The sequence below is a fragment of the Acipenser ruthenus genome, chromosome 34, assembly GCF_902713425.1.
Source record: "Acipenser ruthenus chromosome 34, fAciRut3.2 maternal haplotype, whole genome shotgun sequence".
NCBI lineage: Eukaryota > Metazoa > Chordata > Actinopteri > Acipenseriformes > Acipenseridae > Acipenser > Acipenser ruthenus.
Window position 1 is genome coordinate 2,327,823 of NC_081222.1, and position 17,879 is coordinate 2,345,701.

The window sequence follows — 17,879 nt, forward strand, 5'->3', positions numbered from 1 at the left end:
ACGTGATGTTAAATAAAAGATCTAAAACATGTTCAATATTTTTTTTAATATGTCTCAATCCTAAAATTCTAAGAGATGCAAAACTGTGAGTCATAACTGTACATACTCTACAGTCGTGCTTTGTATTGTGTTAATTACTACGTTTTTACGCTAAACTTAAATGTGGACATAATTAATAAATAGTGGTATTAAAACATTTTAAAGTTGACTAAAAAAAAACTGACTGGGGTTTTATAACTTAAAAAAATGAGGCAGTTACTCATAAACAATAGGCAATCTGCTTTCTTTTGTTGCCTGCAAAACAATTACAATTTGTTTTGCTTTCACAAGTATCCTAAATTTGAATTAAAACGCAAACTAACACAAATCCCCTTCCAGAATTCATTTTGTGTTTTATTTTCTTTCTTTCACAAAACAACAGCGCTATTAATTTCCTGTTTGTGAGAGACGTCCTGTCAAACGAGTTCTCTCATTCAGCCTTTCCCCCTAATCGCCACCAAGGGGGTCTCGCTTAAAAACTCACAAACCTGCTCTTGTTCCCCTTAAATATTCCGTGAACACAATGCCCATCATATCCAATAGGCTTCCTCAGTGCCTGTGTTAAGGCACTCTGAATACTAAGTAGACTTTGGCAAACAATGCAGCTTTATCTGTTGAATAGAGAGCAGCTAGGAACAGACCCCTCTAAAAAAAAAAAAAAAAAAAATCCCTGACGTTTTCTTAAAGCTCATCTCTTATACAAGTGCAGCCAATTCAGAAGACCACATTAGAATCCAACCACCATCTCCTTAACTCCCCCCCAACACACACACACACACACACACACACACACCCCTCTCCCCTACCTTCCCCTCGCCCGAAACCTTGACCCAAGCAACATGAAGAACAATAAAGGCTGTCAATTAAAATGCACCCACTGCACGCTACCTACCAGACTAGCTAAACAATGCTGCTACTTCTCATGCAATGCTACTGACATCAGAGATGTATTACATATACAGAGAACTGTGGTGTGTTTAACAAGTGTTATAAATTTGAACTTAATTATAAGACACGGACTAACTAATTCGTCAAACCAATTAAGCAAACTGAAATTCACCATAAAAAGTGTGACTTTACAGAACCTACAGCTGTGGCCAAAAGTTTTGAATCCCCCTATAGAACGAACTCATTTTGCTTCACAAAGTCGAACGAAACCTGCTGAATAATGTTACGTTAGCATATTGCATAACATTGTAGTTTTCCACGTACTTAACGAAAAATTGAAAAATGTGACATTTCGAAATCTAACATGAAATACTACTGTTACGGCTTCTGGTAGACACTTGCAATATCTTTTTGTAGTATTTTCGTTGATTGCATGATGTTAAATAAAATATCTAAATTAAGTTTTTGTTATTTTATTTTTTTATTATGTCTCAATCCTAAAATTCTCGGTGTATTTTATAATGACGGTAACTTTAAAGCAGGACCAATAACTCACCTTCAGCACAGTGGCATTCATACCCGTTGGGTCTGTCGAAACACTTGGCACCGTTCTGACACGGTGTGCTGGCACATTCGTCGATGTCAATCTGACACATTGAGCCTGTAAAACCTGTGCAACAATTATTAGTATTATTATTAGTAGTAGTAATATTATTATTATAAAACTGTCAATGTTACAGAACTAGGAGCTCTTAAAAAAAATGAAGCTTTTTAACATCGATGTCTGCGTTTATTTTTTAGACACATGGTGTAAAACTTGCATTTGGGGACAGTGAATATGATCTATAGTTTCCTAATTTCAGTTAGCCTTGCACAGCTTTCTAGTAATGTCCTATAATATAAGCACATGGTAACAGAAGGTAAAATAAGCACTTCATAATAGTAAAATGGAAATATCTGAACCCTCTCATTGGAAGACGCAAATAGTAATGTCAAAAAATAATTCCATAAAAAAAAAAAAAAAAAAAATCCAATTGTACTGACAATATTATTTGTCAACACATTAGTCCTACATGATAAGACACAGTATATAAGACAGGCGCGCTTGACAATGGTTTATTCTGAACTTTCTTCAAGTCTGTTTCAGTCTCAATAGCTGTATTCCGTGTATTGTGAGATGGGCAGAGAAGGGGGAGGGCAGGCGGTTGGTTTGTGGGTTAGTGGTGTCTGCCCCAGATGTAAATTGGATATAGAAAGAATCAGGGCTGACTCTCATTAAAGGACTGTTCTTGCTGCTTCTTCTGCCTGCCTGTCGGGGCCGGATCGCTGTCTGGGGACAAAAGCCTCATTGTCCCAGCCATGAGTTACCCAGGCCCGGTCCTGTCTGTCAATCGAGCTCCACTGGAGAACGTCTTCAAAGAGCTAAAAGAGGTACACTGCACCCTGACCCCACCCTGACCCCAGCTGGAAACCTCTCTCTCTCTCTCTCTCTCTCTCTCTCTCTCTCTCTCTCTCTCTCTCTCTCTCTCTCTCTCTCTCTCTCTCTCTCTCTCTCTCTCTCTCTCTCTCTCTCTCTCTCTCTCTCTCTCTCTCTCTCTCTCTCTCTCTCTCTCTCTCTCTCTCTCTCTCTCTCTCTCTCTCTCTCTCTCTCTCTCCAATCTTTTAGTCTGCTAATTTTATTTATTTTATTTTATTCATTTAGGATTTGTACATCTAGGGCTCATGAAATAAAGAGGTAATGGTACGAGAAGCAAAAATTTAATTTGCACTTTTGACAACCACTTCTAGAAAGCCGGAGAGGCTTGCGGTGGTCGTGTGAAGATGAAGACAGCTAAAACGTCACACCATTTTTCAGAGGGAAACAAAAGACGGAATGCAACAGCAGACTGTTAAAAAAAAAAAAAAGACTGACTTTACTGTATGCGTTTGCAACGCATTGACGAAGCCAGGCGGTGGCATAACTTCATTAGACTTACCTGGCAGACAGGTGCAGACAAATCCATTGACGACATCCTTGCACTGCCCGTCGTTGACACACGGGTTACTCTCGCACTCGTCGATATCCACTTCGCAGTACGTTCCCATGAACCCTGTGGAAACCACAAGCTCATTAAAATCAACCTAAAACTGCATGCAGGGTGAAGCACAGGGAGCTTCAATGCAACCCCAAACGCCAGCTCTGGCCAAAAGTTTTGCATCACCTACAATTTTAGGATTGAGAAATCATTTAAAAAAAAAACAACTATATGAACATAATTTAGATATTTTATTTAACATCATGTAATCAAAGAAACTACTAAATGATATCGCAAAAGTCTACTGGAAGGAAGCCATAATAGTAGTACAGTATTTCGTGTTTAGTTTTTTAATTTGTCAGTTTTTCGTTAAGTATTTGAGAAACTACAAAGTGCTGTGTAATTCCATATGTTAACGTAACATTTTTCAGCAGGTTTCATTCAATTCATGGAGCAAAATTAGTTCATTCTATTTGGCCACAGCTGCACCGGCTTATCAGATCAGAGTTATAGCAGCGAACCTGGGCAAAAATAACATCACATTAATTTTGCTTCATGAAGTCGAATGAAACCTGCTGAATAATGTTATGTTAACATATTGAATTACATACCGCTTTGTAGTTTTCCATCTACTTAATGAAAAACAGTAAAAAATTCAAAATTCCAAAATCGAACACGAAATACTGTACTACTATTATTGCTTCCGGTAGACTTTTGCGACTTTTGTAGTTTCTTCAATTAAGTGCTGATGTTAAATAATAGATCAAAACGATGTTCATATAGTTTTTTTTTTTTTTTTAATTATGTCTCAATCTTAAAATTCTGGGTGATGCAAAACGTTTGGCCAGAGCTGTAAGTTTGCCAAAAAAATAAACCAGCACTGCATTCACTCTTTGGACTTTCTTTCTTTCTTTCTTTCTTTCTTTCTTTCTTTCTTTCTTTTCGTAAATAACACCTAACCTAACAATCACCTGTGTCCTAACTGAGTGTTGCTCAGCCAGGCAAACAGACCAAAAGACAGACACATCATGTGCATATAAATATAGCAGTGTGGAGTAGTGGTTAGGGCTCTGGACTCTTGACCGGAGGGTTGTGGGTTCAATCCCAGGTGGGGGACACTGCTGCTGTACCCTTGAGCAAGGTACTTTACCTAGATTGCTCCAGTAAAAAAACCCAACTGTATAAACAGGTAATTATATGTAAAAAAAAAAATAATGTGATATCTTGTAACAATTGTAAGTCATCCTGGATAAGGGCGTCTGCTAAGAAATAAATAATAATACACACACAGAGAAGGTATTGGCTCAATGGGCAGAACTGCAAGTGCTTACAGCTTCCCTGTGATACAAATTAAGCAAGAAGACCCAGCTCATGCGGGCATCTTCTTTATAAACCCCGAGGGGAAGCACTACTGATCAGCGTGGGTCTTGAGTTTTGGCAGCTGATGTCAGTCAAGTGCCAACGATGTCCACCGAACAGCAAGACTCAAACAGAGTGAAAGATGTAAAGAGGTTTTTTTCTGAAGAGGGAAAGAGGAGAGGAGGGGGGGGGGTGTCTGAGAGCTACAGGACTAGAGGGGGCTTTGTTCACCAGCCCCCATCCCCCCATCCCCCATCTCTCACAGAGAGAAAGAGCTGAAGCTCATATACAGTATTCCCTTCTCGGTTCTCAATGGAGCAACAAAGGGGCGAAAGGGGACCATTTACATTGCAAAACTGAAATGCGTTCCTGAAAGAGAGAGCGAGGGTATTAGCCACAAGTTTCCTAAGGGTGCTTGAAAAGCTTTTTTTTTTTTTTTTTGAAAATAAATGGGCTTTTAACAAAGTCTCGAGTTTACTTGACGGGCACGATTTTTCAGCAAGCGCAAAGCTTACCCCATTTTTCACCCCCGCCTCGAGAGTAACATAAGTATTTTTAATGTAACTGCTTCTACCTCTAGTTGATGTCCATTGTGTTAAGTTTACAGTATAAGGCATTGTTATATTCTGTTAAGTTTCGATACGTTTTATAATATATTTGCTTTGTCGCTATATATAAGTATATATATACAGCTTTAATGGAAATGTATTATTAATACTGTTATTTATTTTTCAAAACAGCCTGTCTATTAAATAGATCACACATATTCGCACAGCGATGCTTCACGTTAGTTCGTTATTTTATAAGCAACAGGTGGAAGAGAAAGTTTTGTGGCGACTTCTTTCTTTCTTTCTTTCTTTCTTTCTTTCTTTCTTTCTTTCTTTTTTTCCTGGTACACAGGCTCCTGCAGAATTAGGTCAGGAAAAGCTCAAATTAACGATGGGAATATTTCTCCCTCTCGATATGGGGTAAGATGATGCACAGCGGCGAGAGTGGTCTCTTTGTGTCGGGGTCTATTCCCACCACTCAGAGGCACATTAGTATTCGACACACGGCCCTGCTGTCTCAGCGCCGCCCCTCTCAGGCTTGTGTAGTCAAGGGGGAAGCCCTTACCCCAACCCAGAGAGGGGCCCAGGGGCCCAGCGGCAACCAACCACAGTCACACAAGAACACAAGAGAGAGGAGAGGTTGTTACCCAGCGACAGTGTCGGATTGTTCACGGAGTGACAAAACCCGGCGTTTCACTGCGGCTTCATTTCTAAGTCATCACCTGCTAAAATATTCCGCGCTGTGCACCGGTTACCCCCAGCATAAAACACAGAAGTGCTTCCCAACCTTTCCTTTCTGAAATTGTACTCTTTAAATGTTTGAAACAGTAACTTGCTTTAACCTTGTCTGCATATACCTCGTAGGATTTTTTTTTTAAAAAAAGGTCCAATTAAAAATCCCCATCCGTTACCTGATGATCTCTCCAGTCTCCTCAGAGCATTCAGCTCCCGTACGTTACCAATGTTTACTGCTTTTCCTATGAGTATGAGATAGATTACCACTGCCTGAGCAGCATTTGCAGGTTTTAAAAAGCCTTTCTAAAATAATAATGATAACATCCTTTTGCAGCCCCGGGTTCCTATAGGATGCATTTTGCGTTCCGCAATACGCTGCGTGGTGGTGTCGCGTGATGGATAATGTGAAGAAGGTGTGGTGCTCCAGCGGTTAAAGAAAAGGACTTGATATCAGGAGGTTCCCCGTTCAAATCCTGGTTCAGCCACTGACTCCCTGGGTGTGACCCTGAGCAAGTCACTTAACCTCCTTGTGCTCCATCTTTCGGATGAGACGTAAAACAAACGAGGTCCTATTTTAAGTGACTCTGCAGCAGTAGTTGTTGATGCATAGTTCACCCCCTAGTCTCTGAAAGTCGCTTTAGATAAAAGTGTCTGCTAAATGACTAAATAATAATAATAATAATAATAATAATAATAATAATAATAAAAGAAGGTGGCACTAACCTGGCATGCAGATACAGGTGAATTCCCCGATGCGATCGAGACAGGTGGCATCGTTCTGGCAGGGCATGGACAGGCACTCGTTGATGTCGATCTCGCAGCGGGGTCCCATGTACCCCTTCCCACACTGGCACTGGAATGAGCCCTCGGTGTTCACACACTTCCCAAAGTGTTCGCACGGGTTCGCCCCTGAAACCCAAAACAAGCACAGCTCAGGCAACCCCAGTGGGGAAAAATCAAAAGACAGTTTAGAGAGTCAATCAAAGCAGTTGTTTCTGGGGTATGGGGTAGGGGTAGGGGGTAGGGGGTAGGGGGTAGGGGATAGGGGGTAGGGGTTGGGGGAGGCCACAGACCAACTAAAATAATGTTCGTTCAAGTCCGCTTATTACTTGTTGTGTGAATGAATGAATTCAGGGTGTATATATGATCAGGCGCTGACGCTGCTTCTAAAACATGTCACCGCTCATCGCGATATTAACAGGATCAGCACAAAGAGGAGCCGTTTCTTTCTGACGTGACTCAGCTTACCGATGGAGCACTCGTCCACGTCCTGGTTGCAGGCTCCCCCGGTGAAGCCAGGGGGGCAGGTGCAGATGGCACGGCCGTTGAGGGGGTTGGTGTCGCACACCGCGCCCTCGTTGCAGGGGTTACTGACGCAGGCGTCCTCCAAGTGGCAGAGCAGACCTGCAGACAGACAGACAGACAGACAGAGCAGGAAATGAAACAGAAATGCGATACTGAATAGACCATCACAGTGCAGCAGAGCCTGTAAGACATGACATCCTCTATTAACCCGACGAACCGCTCAAAGAAAACAAGAAAGCAAGGGATTACTATAATTACTGTACCGTTAAAAAGCTGAAGCAAGATTTTTTTCGCCGACCTCAAAAGCCAGTTTGTTTGTGGCCGCTTTTGTTGTTAACAACACACGGTGCAAACAAAAAAAACTGTCTTTGGCATAGACTGGCAGAGAAAGCACGCTAAGATGGGTTTTTCTCTGCATAGAACACGTGCATATTTTGGTGTTTTAGACACAGTGATGTACCTGACATTGTTCATTCATAATGCCTTGACGTTAATAAAACAACTACAATGTAGCATGACGACTCCCTCTGAGATTTTAACATGTCCGATAGACCCTGGGAACCAATTAAATGAGATATGACAGGTTCTGCTGTATTATTGGATAACCCAGCAATTACTCTGTCAGGTCCAGGAGAAACGCCCGGAGGAAGAGAAGAAGAGAGGGAGAGAAAGAGAAAGAGACGCACCTGTTTTCCCAACCGGACACTCGCAGAAGAAGGAGGCCACGCGGTCGTGGCAGGTGGCCCCATTGAAGCACACGGCCGTGGCGCAGTCATCGATGTTCTCGCTGCAGTCCTCCCCGGTCCAGCCGTTCACGCAGACGCAGGTGTGCCGGCCGATGGTGTTGAAGCAGGTGCCCCCGTTGTGACAAGCGTTGGGCTGCAGGTGGCACTCGTTGACGTCTTCGGTGCAGAACTGGCCTGCAAGGGAAAGGTTAGTGGAATTGGAACTGTGAAACGGAATTAACGCTTCAGTTTTAGAACACTGTTGAGTGTTCCATCAAAGCTAAGCAAGCACACCTCAAGCTCATTCACTGAGTTAAACCGAGCGGTGAGTTTGAGACTTGGATCAACGTCCATTAGGGGTTCCAATGAGGTCACCAAATGGATTTGAACCTAGTCATGAAAGGCTAGTGAACCTCACTGCACCACTAGCCTCCTAAAGTCCTATTGTTTTCATTTGCCACATGTATATACAGCTATGGCCAAAAGCTTTGCATCACCCAGAATTTCAGGAAATAAACTATATGAAAATAATTGAGATCTTTTATTTAACATCATGTAGTCAAAGAAACTGCCAAATGATATCGCAGATGTCTACCGGAAGCCATAACAGTGGTACAGGATTTCTAAATGTTACATTTTTCAATTTCTGTCAGTTTTTCCAAGTGTATGGAAAACTACAAAGCGGTATGCAATTCAACGTGTTACCTTGACATTATTCAGCAGGTTTCATTCGACTTTATGGAGCAAAATGAGTTCATTCTATAGGGGGATGCAAAACTTTTGTCCACAGCTGTATATAGTGTATATGCAGGTATATCTCTCATACCTGTCCACTCAGGTGCGCACTGGCAGTTGTAAGTGTTCACTCCATCCACACATGTCCCTCCGTTCATGCACTTGTGTCCCGGACAGTCGTCAATGTTTCTCTCACAGTTGTGACCTTCGAACCCTGAAGAAAAGGAGAGACACACATGCTTCACTTCATCTGCAATGATTGACGGCATGGCACCATAACGGCTTTTGTAATGCCATTGCTGAAAACGACCTTTAAGGGTTCACTGGGAGCCGATCAGGGAAAATTGGAAGTCAAACCAGTTTGTAATGATCTCCCCAAGGGACCATCTCACAGTTAGAAACAGGTGGCGTTCATATCCAGATGACGCAACACAGGATGAATGCATTGTATATCGCTGTGGTGCAGCTGTATTGGCAATCTTAAATACAGTAGACTCGTGTGGGGAGCAGACCCTGTTCATATTTGTGGTTTGTTCGGAGTGCTGATCGGAATCCCATACCAGTCTGAAAATGGCTTGTTTTAATGTCTTACGTTGAATAATAATAATAATTTAAAAAAAAAATCAGTAATGACTTGACATTTTATTTATAATAATAACATAAATACAGAGATTGTCGTAAATGGTTATTCATTTTAGATATTGAAGTTTGGTTGCTACGGCTGTTGTCAGCCTGCATTTCATTATTATTGCGTGATTCGGATTAAAGGATGGCTGGGGATTGAACTAGTAAGAGCCCACTGCACATGTTTGACTGTCGAGGCTCGTCCTTTGTTAGCGCACCATTTCTCTCCTACTGGAGGGAGCTAATTTAAAAGCACTGAATCTTTTTTTAAATGTTCCCAGTGTTTTAGATACATCACCATTCCATGCATTTATAACTCTCTGTGTAAAACAGTGATTCCTACCTTCTGTTCTAAACTCTACTCAGCTTCCATTTATGCTAAATCTGAAGTAGTGTCTTGGATTAACCTTCTCTAGATCATTTATGATTTTAAAGACTTCAATCAAGTCCCCTCTTTCTCTTCTTTTTCTCTAGGCTGAAGAGATTTAATTATTTTAACCTGTCCTCCTCGCTCCTGTCATTAAGTCCTGGTATCAGCCTAGTTGCCCTTCTCTGTACCTTCTTGAACTGACTCACAGTAGCAGCTGGATTATCTTAACTTGATATGCAGCAGACGTTTTTCCGTTTTACTTTCATGAAAGAAGTTCAGTGAAAATCAAATCAATAAATAATACTGTAGTGAGTTGTTGAGATTTTCTTTTGGAAGCAAGCTAAACGTTCTCTCTCTCTCTCTCTCTCTCTCTCTCTCTCTCTCTCTCTCTCTCTCTCTCTCTCTCTCTCTCTCTCTCTCTCTCTCTCTCTCTCTCTCTCTCTCTCTCTCTCTCTCTCTCTCGTCTTAAAATAAAAAAGCTGCGGTGTCTGTGAGTGTCTGTTTTGAGTGTGAGAACGCAGCGAAGTGATCCTTTTCAGCGCCTTTGCTTGTTAATAACCTGCACGCTACCAATTGCTTCCTTCCAGCCTGAGTGATGTTTCCTGTTAGGACCTGAGGGAGATGACGGATATCCAATAAAATAAATGCTTACCGTTTCAAAACCGGCATCTGGTGTCTTTTAAACAGACAGGAAAGGGGGGCTCTACCAAACACAGATGCATAATAACGTTCTATGAGCTGCCCTGGACTGCACTGAAAATAAGCAGATCATGGCTGAATGGGATTTTTTTTTTTTTTCCCTGGAGATCACGAGTTTAAATGTACTGGAGCATTACTTTAGCATGACTGTTCGTAGAGAATTTTCACGCACATATTAACCCATTATGTACCAGATACATTTTTCTCTCAAAAGAATCAGAACACAAAGCTGTATTTATGTCATTTGATACATTGTATTTAGACTTTGGCGGTTGACAAAATGAGATGTCAGAACAATACAGTGAAAGAGAAAAGTTAAAACTTAAAAAGACGCTCCAAAAAAATGACAAAGTAGCCTGTCCTCAACTAAGGACAACGGCACTTCATGGGTTAAAAAGTTATGCAGCCCAGTTTCTTGTTTCAATATAAATATTTATTTAAACCTGTGGCTAATTGGTAAAACATGTTGATGAGATAATTGGGTCTGTGGAATGGTCTGCTGAGTGTCGGATGTCAATAGCTGATTTTCTGAGTACCTCAATTCTCTGTATTTTTATTGTGTGTAGAGTAGAGTTGGTTAGCGGGTCATTAGATTGCCTCTGTGGTTATTAGAGTTCTCTTCGTTTAGATCATTAAAACACCCCTGTGGTCCCCGAATGACAAAGGAATTTTATTTTTTATATACAGCGCACTTCACATCAATAAAGGCATCCCAGAGTGCTTTATTATAAAATAACATGACTACATAAACGAATATATACAGACATAAGAAAATACATCAGATGAAATACGACACATTTTAATTTAAAGTAGAAACAAAAATAATTTTGAAAAGAGCTTTGAAACAGGCTGTTAAAAATGACAGGCGCGTTATTTAAACAGTTGTAGCAACACGTGGGGACGCGGAAGGCTATATTTTTCGGAACCCCGCTACTTACTCTTTAAGATCAAAGCTAAAATCAAGAAATAACACAGTAAAAACAGATATTACAACTGCACTGAAGAAATGGCTTGTTACCTGGCAGGCAGGCGCACTGGTAAGTCAGGTCTCCGGTTTGGCGGCAGGTGCCCCCGTTCAGACACTGCGAGGGGGCGCACGGCATGGAGGCGATCTCGCACCCCCGTCCCGAGAAGCCCGGCTGGCACTGGCACCGGAAGGACCCCGGGGTGTTGAGGCAGGTGCCCCCGTTCAGACACACGCTGGAGGTCTTGCACTCATCCACGTCGTTGCGGCAGTTCTTGCCCTGGAAGCCGGGCGCGCAGGAGCAGTTGTAGCGGTTGTTCCAGTTGGAGCAGCGGGCACCGTTGGCGCAGGGGTTGGTGGCACAGGCATCAACCAGGGAGCAGTCTTGCCCTGGGGAAGAGGAGAGTGCGGGATGTGGGACACAGTGAGCAAGATATGGAAGACTTTGTTGCTCGGTTTATGCCACGGAATACATATTTAGTTAAACAGGAATAAATACTTTTTTTTTTTTTTACTTATTTTGGCTTGGTGGTTAAAAAAAGGGACTTGTTACCAGGAGGTTCCCGGTTCAATCCCAGCTCTCTCACTGCGTGTGATCCTGAGCAAGTCACTTAATCTCCTTGTGCTCCATCCTTCAGATGAGACGTAAAACCAAGGTCCTAGTGTAAGTGACTCAAGGAGCCGCAGTTGTGATGCATAGTTCACCCCCTAATCTCTTTAAGTCGCTTTGGATAAAAGCGTCTGCTAAATTATAATAAATAATAATACTAATAGAAAGTACATTTAGTCAAACAGGTATATTATGTGTACTTGAATTACCTCTGTATCCACGCTGGCATGTACACGTGTACTGCACGGCTCCGTCCACCACTGAGCTTTTGCAACGCGCTCCGTTCAGACAGGGGGACCTGTGGCACGGGTCCTGAAACTGGCAGAGTTCTCCGATGAAGTTCGATCGACACCTGCATGGAGAACAGAGGGATGCAACGTGTTTAGAACTAGCGAGACCGTTTCTGAAACTCTAGCGCAATAAGGAGACGATCGCTTCTTTAAAAGAAGCCAGATCCCCAGTTCAATGTACCTACACTGTAAATGTGCAGTTATCCAATTTTTTCACACCCGTGCTTTTACCGTGGTTTTCTTTGGGCTTTGCTACACTGATTTACCATGCTTGCCTTAGTGATTTACATTGATTTCACTGTGCTTTACTTCTTCTGAGTCAAACCTTATATACATTCCCTTATTAAAGGCAAGTCATAACACCATAAAGTGGAAAAAGCGTCCTTGGCTGTATTAAGCTTCTATATCAGGAACCAAGCCAATTTAACAGCAGACAAGTGTCCCTTTCGAACGGCTAGTTTATGGAGTCAGTGTTGATTTAAACGCTGTAGGTTTAGATAACGGATGTGGAGTGTCAAATAATAGGCTGTAAATCTCCAGAACCCTCCCCACACGATTGTATCAGATTGTGGCAGCGTTCAGAAAGACAGCAAAGTTACTGGCCCCTGCACCGTAGTCTCTGGGACTCCAGGACAGAGGAAGGAGACAGTCCCTCCTTGGATCTGAAACATACGCACACTACCACTGATCCTGGCAGCTTGTTCTTATCAAAGTGTGGCGATCGGGTTTCAGGGGTGGGGGGGGGTAAGAGGATTTTCCCACACTGTCAGCCCCCCCCCTCCCCCTATCTAAAACCTGCTCTTAAAACATTCCCACTATACCACAGCTGTATCTCCTCACTTAGCTCCAGACACACAACCACGTTCTTTACTTATTAGACTGAGGCAGTAACAGCACAAATTAAAAAAAGAAAAAACACAAAAACTTGGGCGCTTGCACTACGCTCCCTTTAGCTTTACAGCGTCAAAATGATTCCGGGTGGTTCCTAAATCGAAGATCCGAATTTGCAGTCAAAATGAATTATTTGGGAAATGTATTTTTTATGCTGTGTGCTAGTGTTTCGCTAAATGTACAAGATGGGGTTATAGTTAGGTTAAACACCCACATGTAATAACTGTTGGTAGCTCAACAAGATAAAACTAATGAAAACACTCCCAGGAAGGTTATTTTAAGTTTTAATAATAAAAAAATGAAAAAATCTAACTTGGGGTGAAATTTGCTTGTACTCTTAACTAAATGTCACAACTGTATCCAGTTGCAACAATAACAAAATTAAGCCCCAACCCAACCCCCCCCCTCCACAAGCCCCCGCCCCCCCCCCCCCCCCAAGCCCTTGGTTGAACACTTGGTAACAGCTGCATAAGAGCTAAGCTGTGAAAAAACAGTTTTGCCAGGCTGGAGCTCTAAACGTCTGTCTGGAAGTCACTAGCACTGTCAGATCTGATTCACGGGTACGTCTTCATGGGTGAAGTCTGGGAGCTCAGCACAAGTTGTCTGGGTGCAGTATAGCATGGAATTGTAACACAGCTGAGCATGATAGAAACAGAGGAATTCCCTTCCAAAGCACGGCTAAAACAAAAGCATAGGAGATGTGGTTACGGCGTTGAAGACATGGTTCTTGAAAAAAGTGCCTGATGCAAAACATTTAGCCATAGCTGTACTCCTATCAAAGACTATGTTATGACTATGAATTTCCGTTATAAATTCATAAACGGGGACTCATCAAGTAATTGCACAGGCAGTTTTAATTACTCAATAACTTGGTAGTTTGAAAGGACTGGCTAAAGTTCAGTGTTTCTTGCTTCCTGTTGATTATAAACTTTAAAAGCTAACACTGCACAGGATTGTGACAATGCTGGCGGCAGAACAGCCAAGTGCTTTCTGCACTGGAGACAAATTTTTCGGTTTTAATGCGGAACACATGAAACTGAGCAGCCGCAGCAAAAATAAACCACATGGAAATAATAATCGTGCATAAATCATCATTTAGTTCCTTATCCGGATTGGAGACATCTCCATGCCCAATGCCTTGGCTTTACCTCAATATTTCTGCAGCTCCGTCTTTTCTTAAGAACCCGGGTTTTATGGAAATCTAAATGATTTCTTGTGCATTGCACTTCTTTGATTTGTGAATCTGATATGGTTACAATTGAAGACTGTAGACTCTTTGTCATCCGCTTTCTGCTGCAGTGGCTTTCTGTTTTCTGTTAGGCATGACCGGAAAATCAAACATCAGGATCAGTAAACTAAGCAGTGTATAAGAATGCTTCATCGATACACAACCACACGTTTGCCCAACCCATGTATAGCAGGAATCCCCAGTGCGTTACACTGCGCTGGGCAGCCTACTACACAAGTGCCCCCTGCACTCTGTTGTTCAGTGCTGTCTGTCCGTGCAGGACGCAGTCTTCATTAGTCCTGTATATTCATGGTGCCTTCCCACCACCATTTTGGATTCAACATCCAACAAGAGACAGAGAGGTCAAAAGCCAAGGGTCACCCGTCTGAATGTGATGATAATGTCACCCAGGTTAAGAGAGAAGGGTAGGGGGGGAGTGGGGGTTTGGGGGGGGCTCCCCCTTCCAACACCCCCCTCCCTCACCCCAGCGGGCATGTCATCTTTTCAGTAATCCCTGTCTCCCTCGCCGAAAACTCCCAGCCATGTTATTGTAGGCCCAGATCCCTGTCGCCATGGTTTCCTCACAGGCGAATGAGCAAGCCTGACACCCCACCAATCAAATGAAAGAAAGGAATGGTAACCCCTGTCCCCCCCTGCTATTTATCATGGTATGGCTGGGTTTACTTAGAAGCAAATGAACTATGTCTGGAATCTGGAATCTCCTAATCCACTATGGGGGGGGGGGGCACATTATTGCAGTTATACACTAGAAGGCCCCCCCCCCCCAAGTTACACGACACTGGACAGACTCACCCCCCAACCCCCTCCCCCCTACCACCACCCACCCACAATAGCTTTATTTATTAGTGGTATTAAATTTAAATCAACTAGGAATTTAATTTAATCAAAAGAACCTGAATGTTGTCTCTGGAAACAAAAACAAAACTTTGTTTGTATATTGTCGGTTACAAAAAAAAGATGGAACACTTTAAAAAAATATTATTCTATAAGTCTGGTGGTGAGGGTTCAAACTATAAAACAGACAAGAAGTACTAGACAAGATGGGGAGATTAAACTCACTGTCGTCCAAGCAGAGTCCTGGCAAACAAGCATTGTTTGACTTGGCATTTCCAATGGCTGTCTTCCAAACCCAGTACAGAACTACAGATCCTCTTCAAACAATAGCCGCTAGGTGGCCAATAACTGTATCCCACGTTTCACAACTCAAATTGCATTGCGTTTCCTTGTGCCCCCAACCCCCCGGAATTATCTTGCAGGGATAATAATTACTAAACCAACCAAAGCTGAGTTTGAACGCTGTATTGATCTCCAAATCTCTGCAGCCCTGGGTGATGCATGCATCCCCTGGTTTATTACCCTTTAAAAAGCAGGACTGCAATGCTTTTCGTATTGTTTGTACTGTACTCTTTCGATCAAGGCACCCTCATCCTTCATGTCTCTGTACAATACCTTAAAATGCATGCAAGGGGTTCATCAACCCTGCTTTGGGTTTTTGATGCCGTAAAGCGTGTAATATCAAGTGTCAACTGGTATTTAAAACCGTAATGTGAAGAAGATGTTTTATTCTGCATGCACCCGGAGACGGCAAATACAATACATTGTTTTGTACTGTAGTCCTTGATTAAGGTTTGGTTTGTTTGCTTGTGCGACGGATCCCCCTCCGGTTTTTGCAGAGGTCAGAGGTCAGCCTGGATAGAACGCTGCAACCACAGGGGTCTTCATGATAATAGGCAGGGTTAAAGGAAAGCTAAAAACTGAACAATACGTCCTAGCTTCTGCCTTCTTCAGTGTGACCTGGGATTAAAACAAAGAGAGATAGCCCATATGGGCACTGATGACCGCCTCCCCCAAGCCAATAAGTTGAATAACTGATGGGTTGATACCAATTAAGGACAGGCAGCTGGCAGGCAGTAGCAAAATAGATATTTGTTTTAAACGTTCCTTGACGGAATGCAGCACCCCTTCGGACCTCATTATAATATCACCCTAGTGCTTTACAAGCTGTAACCCAGCACTGCGAAACGCAGTAAAGTGAAGTAAATCGATATGACAGGGAAAGCGGTACAGCATGGTAGCCATCGACGAAGAAAAACATACGGCAAAGACAAGTATTAATGGAGTGCAGTATTTTAACCAAGCATGAAGTCCATGCCTCAAAAGTTCAGAGACTAATTAGATAGTTTCTTTCTCTAAGCTATTAAGGAAACCCCCTCACACACATTAAACCTTTAATTGCTCTGAAAAGTTTTGTGGAGTTGACAGCTATTTACCTCCAACGGTGATGATTCTCAGCCAGCTTCAGACAAATTCTTTAAAACTATTGCCATGCTGCAAAGGCCTCCGAAAGTCTAAAGCTGTACAAAGAAGTACTGGCATGATTGCCTTGATTATCAAGCAACCCCCTTTTCTTTCGTGGATTCGGTTATGATTGTAGCTCAGGGTCGTTCTGGGACTTTTCCACTCCGAAAACAAAGCCTTTTGACAGAATACCCGTGCAACAAATTTTGGATAACCGTCGCACCAATCAAACTGCAGTTTCACCATTCAACAAGTCTGGAGAGAAGCGGCACAAAGACAGAGCCTGACAGCTGCGGGCTGTGTGCCGCAGATGTTAACATCTGTCATCATTAACGAGGAACCTCTCTTCGTAGCATTAATTTGACACGCGGTGTAAATCAAATTGGCGTCGCTCTTATCCTAACGTTAAAAAAATACATGTTAAAAAATTCCTTCAGAATTCAGACGCTGTAAACTTCAGAACTCTCTCTTAGTGCTAGTTAGCAGATCTTCCATTGCATTAGGTTTCCAAAAACCTAAAAGCTGGAGGTGGATTCATGTACTGCTTTCAGTTCTGGAGACCTGGGTTCAAAAACAGCTGCTGAAATGTCTTTCAAAAATGAAAATAAAATTATAAACGTTGAAGGAGTCAAATCAAAACAGCTGCCTTTGCTGAAATGGCACAGCTCTGACCAAACGTTTTGCATCACCTTATACAATGAACTCAAAGTCGAATGAAACCTGCTGAATAATTTTACGTTAACATGTTGAATTACATACCGCTTTTTTTTTTTTCAGCTTCATGAAAAACTGAAACAAATTGAAAAATTTGACGTTCCGAAATCTAACATGAATTACTGTACTACTACTATGGCTTCCGGTAGACTTTTGCGATATTTCTTCATTCTAGCCAGTTCGACTTGCGTTACAGAACGGCTTTAACAAACAGAATTAGTCTGGAAACTCTTGCAGTTAGTTGTTTGTTCTTTAGACAACAAAAGTGGAGCACATTCCTAAGCGTAGCGTGCATGTCTCCCTTTGTCTTAAAACTGAAACGTCGTCCAGCTTTTCAAACCGCTGACCTCTCCGTCCTCTTGAGAATATGGTAATTATATTTGAAATGTGCGTTTCTCTCAAAACGCCAGCAGTTTATTAATTCATGTTTTAGTGCTCGTCTCAAGGATAAAGGATAAAGATAAAGAAGTTTGATTCCCCACACAAGCATGCCACCGAATGACGGGCTGAAAAAAAGAAGCTGATTGTTTTCATTACTGGGCATGTAACGCACTGAGGGGCTGTAGAGATTAAACTCAAAGATGAGATAGCAGTGTAGGCTCGTCACGGGAATGAAATCCACTTCCTCTGGGATTTTAAGATTAATCTGAAACCTCAGCCCAGGTTGATTGAATATTGCACCACTCTTTTTGGGTGTAGCTGCTGAACTTTAAACTTTGCTTGTGTTTTACGCCTCTTTTAAATGTGATAATGCGGTCACTAGACGCGGGACACATGTAACACAGTCTGGCTGTTGAGTTTGTAATAATTTATTGCACCTT

General features: G+C 42.3%; 1 protein-coding gene across 1 annotated transcript in view; it reads right to left on the reverse strand.

The window, feature by feature from the left end:
• LOC117401950 (neurogenic locus notch homolog protein 2) overlaps positions 1-17,879 on the reverse strand; it is a 54,585-nt gene that overhangs the window by 21,564 nt on the left and 15,142 nt on the right. Inside the window, exons 3-10 of the mRNA XM_059007214.1 lie at positions 11,826-11,968; positions 11,061-11,396; positions 8,441-8,563; positions 7,576-7,809; positions 6,833-6,988; positions 6,308-6,493; positions 2,904-3,017; positions 1,484-1,597 (exon numbers count right to left, since the gene is read on the reverse strand). Coding sequence (XP_058863197.1) covers positions 1,484-1,597; positions 2,904-3,017; positions 6,308-6,493; positions 6,833-6,988; positions 7,576-7,809; positions 8,441-8,563; positions 11,061-11,396; positions 11,826-11,968 — 1,406 coding nt within the window. The remainder of the gene's footprint in view (positions 1-1,483; positions 1,598-2,903; positions 3,018-6,307; positions 6,494-6,832; positions 6,989-7,575; positions 7,810-8,440; positions 8,564-11,060; positions 11,397-11,825; positions 11,969-17,879) is intronic.